Source organism: Ursus americanus, chromosome 8 (assembly GCF_024610735.1).
Source record: "Ursus americanus isolate L20-20 chromosome 8, mUrsAme1.1.p, whole genome shotgun sequence".
NCBI lineage: Eukaryota > Metazoa > Chordata > Mammalia > Carnivora > Ursidae > Ursus > Ursus americanus.
Genome location: NC_142134.1, coordinates 59097848 through 59112350, shown reverse-complemented (window position 1 = coordinate 59112350; position 14503 = coordinate 59097848). Strand labels below are relative to the sequence as shown.

The window sequence follows — 14503 nt, the reverse complement described above, 5'->3', positions numbered from 1 at the left end:
TTAGTTAGCATTACTGGAAAAGTAACTCAAAATATATGCCCTTTTGATTGATGATTGGTATTAATTCCACAATAAGTTAACCTTTTAGCCAAATATATCTCAAAATTCAGAGTCCTTCATATGTAAAAAAAAAAAGGTAATATCATGCATGTATCATATATTGTTTTAAAAATCTAAGACTCTGCGAGTGACCTTTATTAAACACACTATTTCTACAGGAAAACATAAATACTTACACAATGTAAGATAAAGATGAAGAACAGTCTTGTATTGAAAGTCAGGGGTATAAATTTATGGGGGAAAAACACGTTAGTTTTCAAAGTTTTCTTCAGGACACAATTGTGGGTGAGAAATGGTGCATCTGAAGTAGCTAATATTTATTGAGGGCTCTTGTGTGTCAAGAATTATCACAAATAGTTTACCTATATTAATACACTTCATCCTCACAGTAATCCTAAGAGGTTAATTTATTCTTATACCTGTTATACAGATGAGGTAATTTAAATCAATCAAGTCACTCATTCACAATTACATACTAAGTGACAAAATTAGGATTTGAATCCAAGGAGCCTGACTCCTAAGCTTATTTCCCTAAATAATATACATTTCACTTATGGATGATTACAGAGATAAGATCTATCATCTATCTATCTATCTATCATCTATCTATCTATCTATCTATCTATCTATCTATCTATCTCCTTAAATATCTTCAGGGCCTATTACCTACTGTTTACTGAATATCTATACCATACCAGAGACCAAGCCACAAAAAGCCTTTTATTCCGACAGTATATAAGGGAATAGGTATCCTCATCTCCTTCATGAGGATCTTAAGGCTCAGAGAAATTACATCCAAAGTCATAGAGTTTATCATGACACACCCAGAATCACACTCAACAATGTTGAGACTCTTAATCTCCTGTTCTATTCACAAACTCGCTGTCCCATCAGGACTTGCATAGGCTATTCCTATATCCTCTTTTAACTTGTTTGGGTTGAGTGATTTTAGACAAATTAGAACACTGTTTAGAAATATTAAGCCCTTTGTTGTAGCCCTAGGTGACACTTATGGAACTATAAATCTCCCCTTCTTCCAGAGAGTAATTAAATACTTAGAGGACAAACTGTTTGCGTCAGTGATTCCTACCCTAGAAACTTACCTTTCTAGTTTTCCCAAATTCCCCAAACAGACAAAAAGGCAGGGATCTTTAGGTTATTTACATTAAAAAAACAAGTCTAACCCCATATGTGCCTTTTGGGTTTCATCTCCTCACATCTAATCTTTACTGACTTCAATAATTTTCCAGTAAAGGGTTTATTTAATTATTTGCTCTCAATTGTATTATATAAGGCAAAAGTAAATCATTTTCTGACAGTTATTTTCAAATAAAGCAGTTTAATCACTTGAGTAAAAGGTATTTTCATTTGGATTAAGAGAGTAAAGGTAATGTTAAAATATTTGTTGGAAAACCATGACCAATTGTCTTTTTTCTTGTTCATCCTTTTCTAAAACCTTTTTCATTGCCTACCAAATTACAGCAGAATTTAGACGTGCCTCTAGAAAAATAAGTTTTCATATAACAGAAAGTCAAGAAGTATAAAAAGTTTTCACTAAATACTTTAAAAAGAAATAAAAGCAAAAGGTGCCTCTATGTGGTTTTTTTGTCTCCCCAAAAGGAGAGAATAACACAATTTTTCATTGCAGAATTTTCTCAAGTAATGTTAAATATGCTGTTGCTTGAATTTAAGGAGCAAATTGTAGGAATGGTGCGAACATCTACACATTGACTAACAACTCATCACATGATCAGAGAATTAAGTAATTGTATGTTAAATAAACAAATTATGCATATAGCATGAGCTATCTGGGCTTTGAAAAAAAACTCATTGGAAATCTTTTTAAAACTTCATGCCTTCTCTTAGGAGACGAAAATACCCTTGTATCTTCCCCCCAAGCCAAGGGCCTGGAGTAAAGTGGGTGCCCAGGCTTCTGGCAGAATGCATGACTCAGCATGTGAAAATTCTCCCTGGTGCAGAGCTGTCTTCAAGAGTCCTCAGCATACAGTTCTCTTCTGTAATAAAGATGCCTGTAATGCTTTCTGAAATGTGTAGGACAGCTTCCGGAAATATTAAATGCCTGCGTAAATCTGAGCTTTCCTTGTTGTTTCTGAAGATTCTACATATTGTCTGTCTGTCACTTCTTGTTGAGGTCACTGTACCAGCATCTTTCCGGGACCAACTTATTCACTGAGCCCAGTGAGGGCAAATATACTTCCTTCCAGAGAAAGAGCTGGAATTCTTAAATTCATTATCATTTCCTCTACGTTAGGAAATGGGGGGAGGTTGCACCATTGTTGGTGGTTTTAGCTTTTTTTTTCTTAGGAAATGGGGGGAGGTTGCACCATTGTTGGTGGTTTTAGCTTTTTCTTATGGCCGTGGGTAGCAGTAATTGACCTCTAACTACTAGCTGTTACATTTTAAGAAGGAGCATTGTAGTATTATGAGAAACACTAAAGTGAAAGTCAAAACACTTACTCGCTGGCCTCAGCTCTCCCACAGGCTGGACCCCTCACTGCTGCCATCCTCCTTGCTCTGCCGCTGACAGGATATGTTAAGACAATGAGTGTGGGAGAGTACTTTCTGTGTTATGAATTGTTCTAAAATTGTTTGTTATTATGATGGCTTAAAACCGTACTTTCAGAAGGAAATTAATTTGATGTCTAAGAAAGGACTGTAACTCTCCAAATGGATGTAATGGTTCTAGTAAATATAGTAAATAGCATAACTAGAACTTCATGAGTAATGCTAAAGTGGTCATAGGATCTAATGAATACCATTTGTCCATCCAGTCTTCTCGAGGTTTGAGGTTAAGGTTAACTGGGGGGGGGGGGGGGGGGATGTGCAGAGGAGGGCTCTAAGGAATTGATTTTATTGTGGAAAATGCTAATAGAGAATACCGTTATATTTTGATACAGAATATTTTACTTTTTACTGATTTACTCAATGCCTACTCACAAGAGTCATGATGAACTGTTTTCCATCTCCACTCAGGTCCAAATTAAAAGAAATAGTACTAAACGAAAGCATGAAATAGTGTTCTTAGATATCAAAACCACATCCTCCATGAAAGACTGAAAGACTTCGAAGGGTTACTAGCTGTGTAAGGTCTGCCTCTATAATTCGGCAAAATAGGAGATTTTAAGAGTATGTCTTTTTATGAAAGGGAGCAAGGAGTGTCTTTGATGATTTTTTAAGACCTTGTGAACTTTTTTGTTAAAAAAATACTGGCATAATTAAAATAAGAAAATATAGAACACAGAAAAACACTATTCCACTCATGCCTCCCCTTAATAAATTGCAACATAATACAAATTGCATTTGTTAATCATTGGCATTTCTTTTGAGGATTCATTTGAGTCATCAAGATTGGAAGTTTTGATTGCTCGTGATGAATCTCTTATAGCCTTTCTTGATTATTTTCTAAATCTGATGACAAACACTGCAACATGTCTCAGCCAATTAGGCTTGTCAACTTCCACTGTGGTCTCCAATCAAGTGTTTGACTTTGGAAATGACAGGAGATCCTTATTAAAAGTCATGCTTCTTGGATAGAGATGTGGCAGCCCACATGTGCTTGATGGCAGAGAAGACAAGTTGCCTTTTGTTAAAAGCAGTGAGAGGAAATCAATTTCAGCAGGAAATAATCCAGACTATGAGTAAAGGCTGAGGGAAGAATTGAAGAGCCTCTCACCTCTAGTTGATGAGAAATGGAGTCAATCTAAATAAATAGGATTTCTTATGAGCTACAGAGAGTTCAGGTACACAAGTAAAACAATAGGTAAGAGGTGTTGGTTTGCATATCACACAGTTCTCTGAGCTGTCTCTATATGCATCTCAAACAAAAGAAAAACAAAGTGCTACACATTTGAAACTGAAAACACAAATTAATCCCTGAAAAGCAGAGAATCTGTAAGTCACGGTCTAAGTAAACTGACACATTGCGTGAGACTTAAGTAAACTTAGCTGATTGGAGAACATTCTGGGTCATTTCTGCAGGGAATGACAACCACATTCAAAGAGATCTTTCCTGTTTTGGTAGCTTGAGTCCTGATTATTTTCTTGTGTCTTTGCTAGGCACGATCACATGAGAAAAAGAAAAGTTCGAACTTGTTAAAACAATGAAAAGAGAAAGGAATGTTTAGAGTAAAATAGGTCTGATCTTGCACTTTGCATTTTTATGAGGGTTTTCCTGTTCAAGGCATTTAGGTCAGCTTCAGATAAACCATGTATCCCAAGATGGAAAATATTCCCAAAAGAACTCACATTTTGCTCATTTAAACTAACTAGATTACGAAAACCATTCATAAAATTTGCCAATAGTTCGATTTTTTTAAATGCATCTAAAATGTGTGTTTGAGAGACACGAAGGGAATTTGGCATAAAAAAATGAATAAGAAAGTGCTTTTTCTTTTGATGATAAAATTAATAGGGTCTGCCCACTTAGAAGTCAGATAGCAACACAGCATGCGCAATGACAATAAATAATTATCTTTGCATTCTACCTTTGGGAAAGAGAAAAGTCATTCTAGATTTCCTGTGAAGAGCACTGGCATTTCCTCCCTGAACTCTCAGCACACAGCATAAAAATCTCAGGCCATAGTGGTTCAAAAATCAATGGGCCGACAAATGTCAATATTTCAGTTATCCATCATGGCAGGAAAAAATGCTGTGCATTGGACTGCCTTGATTTGGGAGATTTGGCAGAGTAAAACTTCTGAAATAGCTTATACAAATGATAGCCAAAATAGGAATGTAATGTTAAAATACAGAGGATGGTGTGTGGAGACAGAAGCAGAGGGTATAAATATTCGGGGGATCATTTAAATAACCCCCTTTTTCAATTTTAAACCAAATCGACCCAAGATCTTGTATGGGCAAATCTCACCGATAATGTTGTTGTGACTATACTTGCAGAGGTTAAAATTTGTCCATCTTTTAAGTCCAAAGCCTTGTAAAAGAAAAAAAAATGCCGTATGATGTAAATTGGAGCACAGCCATATTATGTTCTTTTGTTCGACAATAAACTAAACTACAAAATAGATCAAATAAAACCCTAGAGGTTATTCTTTTAGAATCTGTTGAGGAAGTCCAGGTTTGTTTGTTTGTTTTCCTCTCTTTTTCAAATAAAAACGAAGTCTGTTTAAAAAATTTTTAATAACAAGAAAATACATACTTTTTCTCCAAAGACAGACATATATTAACGATTTTGCATACACATACAGGTAATTCTTAATTTCCATCTCTAGTCCTGATCCCTAAGAACCGTCTAGATATGACTTAGCTTTATGGCAGTAGAAGACATTTCCCATTCCACTAGGCAGCAACATTAATTAGAACTACATGTTATTTCATCAAAACTTTAGGAGCTTGACTGCATTTAACCAATACATTGCATTTCACATAATATTTCTATCCAACAGACACATTGGCAAATGTATTTCCATGTGAAAATTTAAGGGATTATCCTACAGCACATAGTAGGTCATTTGACATGGTGGGCGGGAGGTAAGTGTGGGCTAGGGTGGGGTAGGTGATGATATTGCTAGTATGTTCACACCCGTAACCTACTTGTACTTAACTTTTTTTACTTTTTACCACATGATGTGCTGTCAATTTAAGTTCTACTTCTGAGTCACCCTGATGTTTTAGAATGTATTTTAAATATAAGGTTTTGCATATTTGCATTTATGAATGATGTATAAGCAGGAAGGAATCCAATTGACAAAAGTACACGATTTCTGGGATAATTTATAAATACCGAAAATTATCTATTTGGATTTAATAACTTTTCTTATGCATGTGGAAAAATTTATACCCAGACAAATATACATATGCACTTTATTTCTACTTGAGAATATACACACATCCCTGTCCTGTAACAAATGCATATGTACCTGTCTTCTACACGCTTAAATTTATTAGTTTATTTGTTCCTCTCTTTCCATAATGTTTGATGTTTTTGCAAAACCTTATCTTTAATGGATATGAAATAAAACCTGTTCTATGAGAATGATGAATTATGGGGTGTAGAAAAAAGGAAAATAGTATGACAAATAATATATATATATCTCCCCGTTCCAATTTCATGCAAACCAGGAAAGCCTATGGCAGAACGTCCCACTTTAACATCTCCTTCTCCTTGAATTTCAGATTCAAGACCTCTTCCAGATGTAGCCCTGACTGGGAAGTGTACACGTGAGTGTGATGAATATGGCCACTCAGACTCCTGCTGGATGCCGGTCCGCACTTCTCCAGAGAGGAAGAAGAGCCAGCCCAAACTCTCCACTTTCATGCCTGTTGATGAACGAGGAAGCCAGGAAAAGCTGGCCAATGGCGAGGCCGCCATCATGGGTGACCGCAACAGAAACCTCCTGAACAAAAAGTTGACCTCGTCCTATGAGACCTTCAGTGCAGCTAGTTTCAGCAAAAATGAGGAAGCCAACCCTGAGGATATTCCCCTTACAAAAACAGGGGAATACAAGCCATCTCCTGTCAATACTCTCACTAGAAGAGAAGTTTACCTGTAGGAACAGCAAAGTTCTTTTCATGTATGAGAAGGAGAATAAGGGGCAAAAAACCTTACAAAGAAAAACCGTTTAATCAAAAAGAGGGGGCTACCAAAGAGACAAAGTTTTGCCTGCCACTTCTGCCTCCAGATCAGGCCTTTAGTGATATTGTTAGCCTGATTGTAATGTACAATGTAGAAACCATCCTTGTTACTTGCATGTCTAACCCCCTCACTGATGATTCCCAACACCCTCTATCCCTCTTCCCCATCCACCTCCAAGGAGGAAAAAAAAAAAAAAAAAAAAAAAGGTGGTTGCAAGTTTCTTTCATGGTAACAAGCCTGATTAGCAGAACACAACACACTCTCATTATCCCTGAGCTGAAGCATGATTTAGTCACTTTGATTTAGTTCGAATGCCATCCGGCTGGTCAAAAACAAAAACAAAAACAAAAAACCACAAAAAACAAACAAAAAACAGATCAGGTAACATGTGTTTCAGACATACCATCAGAATATGATTAGTCACCATGAAAGGCAATCCCCTCAAAATGACAGAGTCCCTGTAAAGGTATAGTTCTTATTAAGGGGGACTCTGTAAGAAGAATATTAAGAATCTCACAGCTTTAAAATTCTAACAAAGATTGACAGCTAGACAATACCCAGTTGGAGTTTGCAGTCCCAAATTGGCATACATTGTTCTTTTCAAGTCAGGGGTATCCACTTCAATCCCATTCATTCATCGAATATTCTTAGTATATACACAATCCTGACCACGTGTATCAATTACACTAATTATAACTTGTAAAAATTATATATATATTTTTCAGAACAGCACCGCTGTTATCAACTAAATAGAACAATGGTGTCATTAAAAGGCCAAAGATCACACGGCAGATCAGGGAAATCATGAAGCAGATTTGGTCTTGACGTGGAAATCCGTTAAATAACAAAGGCAACTGAACCCATGCACACACAGAAATACTCAAACACTAGCTTATTTTACTTTGTCTCTATACCCGAAAACATGCGTTCTCTTTTAAAATGGGTTTTCTTTGAAAGCTCAGAAAACAAAAACCCTGAGTATTTTTGGTATTATCGTAGGCAATTAGTTAAGGTTCAAGTTTAGTTTCAAAAAATATTATCAGGGAAGATTCCACTTGTAAAAATCATATTTCTGGGTAGGTAGAGAAAGAAGGATATGTTGGTATACAGTCTTTTAAGTTAAAATCACTATTATTTTAGAAGCCAGGTGATGCTTGCTGGTCTTATTATTTACGTTACAAATTACCAACTGTATTTTTTTATGTGTTTAAGGCACTCTTTCATATAACACAAGTGCATTAATTTTGAATCCTGTGCAATATAGCACTATTTCGAGACTCACAGCATTGAAACAAGGTGGCACCCTAATTGATTTGTCACTAATGTGATTTTGAACATGATTTAATATGTCTTAAAACAAATCCAGATGGAACATGAAAGAAATGAGTTCTGGGCAGTGATATGTCTCCTTGTATCTACATCTCAAAGTGGGAAAATATGCAATTTTTTCAGTGTAAAAAAAACCCCACAGAATATGCAGATTTTTGGTCATTTGTTCTACAGAGGATGATTTAACATAATCGGAAATTGAGCTGGGATATTCAGACAGAAGTGACAATCCAGGGACAGAATAGGGGATAACAGTTGAAAAGAGCAAATGTTCCCAACACTGAATGTTTGCAACCTGGTTAAGACATAGCCTGATGGCTCTCTAGCAAACTGTAGAAATAATGTAGCTTTGGATAGTTTTATTCTTTACAGAATTTCTTAGACTATAAGGTGAAGCAGCCTGGACTGGAGGTTGTGAACTCACTGTAGGTCATCAAAATGTTTATCTTTGAAAACCACTTCTCTGTTTGGTGGGCTACTCTTTTGGGGTCATTTCCTTCTCTTCAATGGAGTTTTCATTTTGATGTTAGTTTATGTATAATAGGATGAAAGAAGATTTGTAATTGAAACAGAAGCATTGGACTAAAATATCAATAATTGAACATGTTTATGTTTGATTATTATTTACATGATGGAAAGATGCAATTCTAGTACTTTGTTAGGAAACTGCATTAAAGCAGTTCTGCCTTGTATAATCTGTAAGTACCTATTAAGACAAAATACTTCTAAAGATACTTATGAAATGTATACATATTTTTTCTTGCACGTTACAAAGCAAATAGTCAATTGCATAACACAGGTGTTCAACAACTTTTTTTAATGCATTTATTTTCTTTCTCTCATGAGACACTTGAAACCATTAGATAGCTCATTTCACTCTACCTTAAAATCCTTCCGTTGTCTATAAAGCTAATACGGGTCATACTGGACCTTTGGATTAATTGGATCCACATTCCCCAATGACGTTTGCACCACATTCAAGACAGCCATGCCATTGTCATTTAACTCGTGAGCCTCTCTTTAGAACTAAAATGGGTGTGAAAGAATAAAATTCAGTGTACTGTAAGTATTCTCAGTAATTCTAGTAGAATTAGCTCTCATAACATGTTTATTATATAATGAGCTGGCATGACACAGAAATATATTTTGTGTTTGTATGACTTTTATTTTGAATAGGCTAAATCTGGTGCCACTCCCTATATAGAGTGCTTTTGAAAAAAATCAATAAAAAGAAACAAAAAAAATAAATGAGTGAATGCAAAACAAGCAACTGTGCCTTTTATACCTGTTGTTATGGTAAAAAAACGGTTGTTGGGTTTGGACAATGAGGGAAAATGGGCTATTCCCAACTTTTTTGATCCTGTATATTTATCCATGTTTATTTTCTGAAAATAATAAATAATATATTAAAAATTTGCCTTCTGACAAACTCAGATAATGGACCAGTCTTAAATATCGTTCATTCATAAAACAAAACTAAGGCATTAACATGGACTGCTTAATTCTGACTAGAAGGCTAAAGCATTTATTGTAATAGTAACACAGAGAGAGATTATCAGGGGTGAAATCAGTCCATTGCAAGGTCAAATATTGATTTCAAATTTCTATTCTTTACTTCCTTTTCCTTGTTAGTTTTTCTTTTAGCTGCTGTTTCATTTTGGTTGTACAGTATATAAACCATACTTGTTTTCTGTACACAAGACTCTCAAGTGAACTTTGCATGCATGATACATTAGGACACATTTATAAATTAATGAGTAACGATATAAATTTATGTGTATTAAAATTTATGTGTACGTCTGTAGCTTCAGTCTAAAATCGAATGCTCATTCTGAACCTCCTGATATCATTTCTGTATGGTTTCTGACTGGCCTGCTGCCTGAGTTTCAGAAAACAAGGGAGGCATTATTTTTATGGGAAGAGAAACTAAGATGGTACTGAAGATGTCTGGCTGAAAGGCTACCCTAGGAAGCTCTCTTATAGGAAAATAAAATAACACAGAGACCAGAAGAAACCTCTGAGAATCAAGGCATCCTAACCACAGGCCTGAGAAATCTGAAGACCCAAGTAGTTTTAGGGATCTTGTATCCATGACAAATACACAATGTGTCCTTAGGGGGAGAAAAACAGAACCAGAGAAGATGATCAAGCATATTCTACAGCTGGTCAGTTGTGACCCAGGCAGAGGTAATCTAACATCTGGAGAAAGACCTCATTCTTTCAGCTACCTAGGGTTTACTTTCAGACAACTTTTCCTACATTTTAAAGCACTTGCATTCAGTGTGGTACGATCTGTTTGTAATATTAATCATTGACTATTGTTCTGCTACTTGGATGTTGATAGTGAAGCAGAGAACAATTTATCATCGTTTATTATGAGTCACTATGCACGCAACTATGCTAAACATGGCGAAATGTATTAAACACTCGTCCAACTATTTATGAAATACTTTACATAATTTAATTTGCTTTTGTACAGTTTTATGTAAATAAATTGCTTGTCATTTTTGTCTCTGCAAATTAAAATATAACATGGTCAAATGGTTTCACACTTGTAAGCGTACTTCTCTGTTGACAGGTAATTCCGTTTTGATTGGACAAGAAGTGAATGGATGCGTGTACCAGTTTGATTTAAACTGGTTTGATTTCTGCTAGGTTAAGACGGAGTAAAGAAGATAATGCTGCAGTAATTGTTGATTTAGAGAATACCGTGCGTAACTGTCATCTTACTTTGCTTTATGACGGAGTAGAACTTGGATTCTTCAGTTTCATCCAAATAATTCCTAAGACAGTTACCTAGCTGGCTTTTACATGATAAATGGGCAGTAGAAGAACTTCTCATCATAAATATAAGAATTGATTTTTTCAGGTGTTATCTAGAGAAATTTCACGTGTAAGGTAAAACTAATTCTAAGTCAAAATGCATCTCTGTTAAGGAAATGTTTGTTTTTAATCTAAAATAATGCTTAATACAAAAACATTAGAGATGAAAAAAAAAGCCTTATATCATGTGAGATGTAGAGAAAAAAATTTAAAGCAAAAAATAGAATTTTTACTGTACTCATTTTTTCTTTAGTTAAGCTTTCTTCACTTTTAATATTTTTTCCATCAACCAGCATATATATGGCTATTCTGTTTACTCTTTGTTATCAGATTATACCCCTAATTATAACGGCTATCTTCTTTACTTATTTAATGGTATCTATTCGAACAGGTGAATTCTCTTCTTTAATCCAACTCAGAGACTTAAAAGAGAAAGAAAATACTTTCTACATATACAAATAGATTCTATGGAATTTTTGTCCCATCTCACAACAGCACTGGTAACACCTGCTTGTGTAGGAAATTAAGCATTCTGAAGATCCTTGCATGGAAGTTTCTCTACCATTTTTTCCTCTCTGTTGGATGAAAATCCAATCTACTTTATATAGAATGACATATTCTTTCTTAAATCAAAGATAACTTTGTAAATTGATAGTGGCTGGCAGCCTTCCTTCTTTGAAGAAGGAATTAAGAGTGAAGTATGGTGAGGAAGTCTGCCGCAAGTTGTAATGAGGTGAACAAATGATATATGCACTCATTTGGCTTTCTGCATTTCTGATGGTGAGAACCAAACTCCAGTACATAAGTTAGGGCAACAGTACAAGAAGTGAAACCACTACGTATTCTTGTTTTTAAATTTTCTATTTAGATTCGACAAATATATATTTCTCTTTACCCTGAAATTGCATTCTTAGTTTAAAAATATATTCTTTTAAAAACCTCAAACATTTAAAAACACAATGATACATTTAGAAAGAAGGTAGACGTGAAGCAGGCCAACAAAGTTGTATGCATTGCTTCCAAGGCTTAGGTCTCAGTATTCTCCCATTTCCGATTCGTTGGAAGAGTTTCATCTAGTTACTTAGAAGCCTGACTTAGCACAACAGTATCTTATATTTATAGCACACGTTATGGTTTACAAATGTTTTATGAGTCATCACAAAATTACCATAATACCTGCAATAGAAGGTGAAAAAACTATTAGTTGAACCATGTGTAAAGGATTTTACTTTTTTTGAATTGTTCTCAGATTGAATAAAAACTGAACGGAAAGTTCTGCCAATATTAACATTTTCCCCTTCTAGCTTATGTACCAATCAAAACATTTTGCACGATTTAGCAGAGTGACAAGGAAAAGAATTCTCCTTATTTATCTGAATAAAATAGGCATTCGTAAAGTGGGAATTTGGGGGATGGGGCACTAATTATGCAGATTGGCAGGTAATTATCTTCATTTGACGTTGCACAACATACCCTGGCAGTAATTGTAATTTGTATGGGATTTCTGACAGCAAATTGTAAATCTTGGAAACAGCATAGCCTAATTTCTTCCCGCCGAATACCCCTTGCCTAACCTATCAGGTCATGAAGTTTTGATGGACATTGGCTGGATAAATAGTCTAAGTGTGGGGATTTGAATGATCGCAACTGACAGTCAGCACTATCAAAATTGATCAGATAATTATAGAATTCCCATATTGACTTTGGTTTCAATAGGCTGATTCCACCAAAAAATTCATTTGTTGAGTTTTTGTCTTGTCCCTTTTCTGTTTTTATATTTAACCTTTTTTTTTTTTCTGTGTCCCCACCTCAAAGCTGTTTACCACACTTTAAGTTATTTGCTCTGTGTTTTTTCCCCTTTCTGAAAGTCAACCTAATTTTCCCTGGAGGTGGTTGGATGTTAGGTAGCTAACCAAGGACTAGAGGATTTGCAATCCAATCAGCTTTATTTTAATGGAAATTTACAATATCACTACTTGAGCTCTTAGAAGGCAGAGTGAATAGGGACTGAACTTACATTTGTTTACTTTCTCTTCTCTTTATCCTTACTCTAATACCTGTTTATAAACTGCGTGGAGGAAGGTGATTAACAAAGATAATATAATTTTCCAAGCTGCAGGGAGTGAGGAAACGATATGAATGTAAAATGTGGAATACTAAACATTTATGTTCTCCTTTAACACTAACTTTATCTTTTCCTGTTGTGCTGCTGTTAAATGGAAATTTTATTCATTGGTTGAATTTAATACCTGTGACCCACACAGATATAATTTTGTCTATTTATTGAAACTCCTGTGGGAAGATGTAGAAGATGCTTAATCGTTCATAAGTGTAAAATTTGCCCCCAACACTCTCAGGTGATGGTAAACAAAAATTATAGTTTACTCGTGATGTTCAGTTTTATTTTTTTTTCCATTAAAAGTTGTGATTCAAATGATCCATTACCAAAAAGGTCATAAGAAAGATGAACGAGGTCAACAAAAAATGTCAGATATAATCTTAGAGATTAATATGAGTTTTGAAAAAAAAATGTTAATCAATGTGCCTATTTTAAAAAAAGAGAGAGAGAGAGTTCACTAAAGAAACACCTGAATAAGCAATCTAAAGAAAGATATAAAAACAAGATGTTTTATTTTGGTAATTAATTGAAAGTACATTACGATATCCCAGACTTAGTGCAATTAGTAGTGACTTGATTGGATAATGTCAGGGTTTTTTTCTAAGTGTGTTTCATAAAATATTACACAGAATATTTCTATTGCAGTTTTATAGGTTGTTGTAAAAATTTGACTGTATTTAAACCATCTTATAATACCTTTATGGAAAGCAAAGGAGGGCAAGAAAGAAAGAAAGAAAGAAAGAAAGAAAGAAAGAAAGAAAGAAAGAAAGAAAGAAAGAGAATAAGAAGATGGCCAGGTCATTTACTTAGCTTTAAAACCTGCTTTTTTTTTTTTTAAGATTTTATTTATGTATTTGTCAGAGACAGAGAGAGCACAAAGCAGGGGGAGCAGCAGGCAGAGGGAGAAACAGGCTCCCCACTGAGCAAGGAGCCCAGTATGGGACTTGATCCCAGGACCCTGGATCATGACGTGAGGCAAAAGCAGACGCTTAACTGACTGATCACCCAAGCATCCCTTAACACCTGCCTTTAAGAGAAAAACAATTTTTGAATGTTTTTCCAGACCCTACAGTTCTGCTAGAATACATTTGAGTAGCATTTCTTAAACTAGAGTTTATGATTCACTGAGAGACTACAGAGTTTTAGAGATCCAGGCATTCTGTGATCATTTTTAAAGATTTGAGTTTTACCAAATGAGGTTCAAAGTAATCTTTCAGTATTAATAGTTTTCAGTGATAATTCTCAACTGAAGCTAAATTTAACAGAATAAAATGTTTACTTTGTAAGTCAATATTTATCCACGTATTGTGGGGACAATTACATTCTCTGGAGTCCAAAGGGATGTTTTTTTTTTTTTTTCTTTTTCTTAACAGGTGTCTATATCTTACTCAGTTGTGAGAAAAACCAATTCAGAGATTTGGATGAGAAGCAACATATTAAACAATATGAATGATTAGAGTAAAAGATATAAACATATACAAAGGTTGGCAAATTTTTTCTTTAAATGGATAGATGGCAAGTATTTTAGGTTTTGCAATTCAAGAAGTAAAATCAAAGAT

At 34.9% G+C, this 14503-nt stretch overlaps 1 protein-coding gene across 4 annotated transcripts in view; it reads left to right on the top strand.

Annotated features, from left to right (window-relative positions):
* Positions 1 to 10549, top strand: part of PCDH7 (protocadherin 7) — a 409428-nt gene extending 398879 nt beyond the window's left edge. For 2 of the 4 annotated variants that reach the window (XM_045799279.2, XM_045799278.2), the window contains exon 3: positions 6214 to 10549. In XM_045799279.2, coding sequence (XP_045655235.1) covers positions 6214 to 6590 — 377 coding nt within the window. In that variant the 3' untranslated portion in view covers positions 6591 to 10549. The remainder of the gene's footprint in view (positions 1 to 6213) is intronic. The other 2 variants (XM_087864239.1, XM_045799280.2) reach the window with 1 other exon arrangement.
* The last annotated feature ends 3954 nt before the right edge of the window (positions 10550 to 14503 follow it).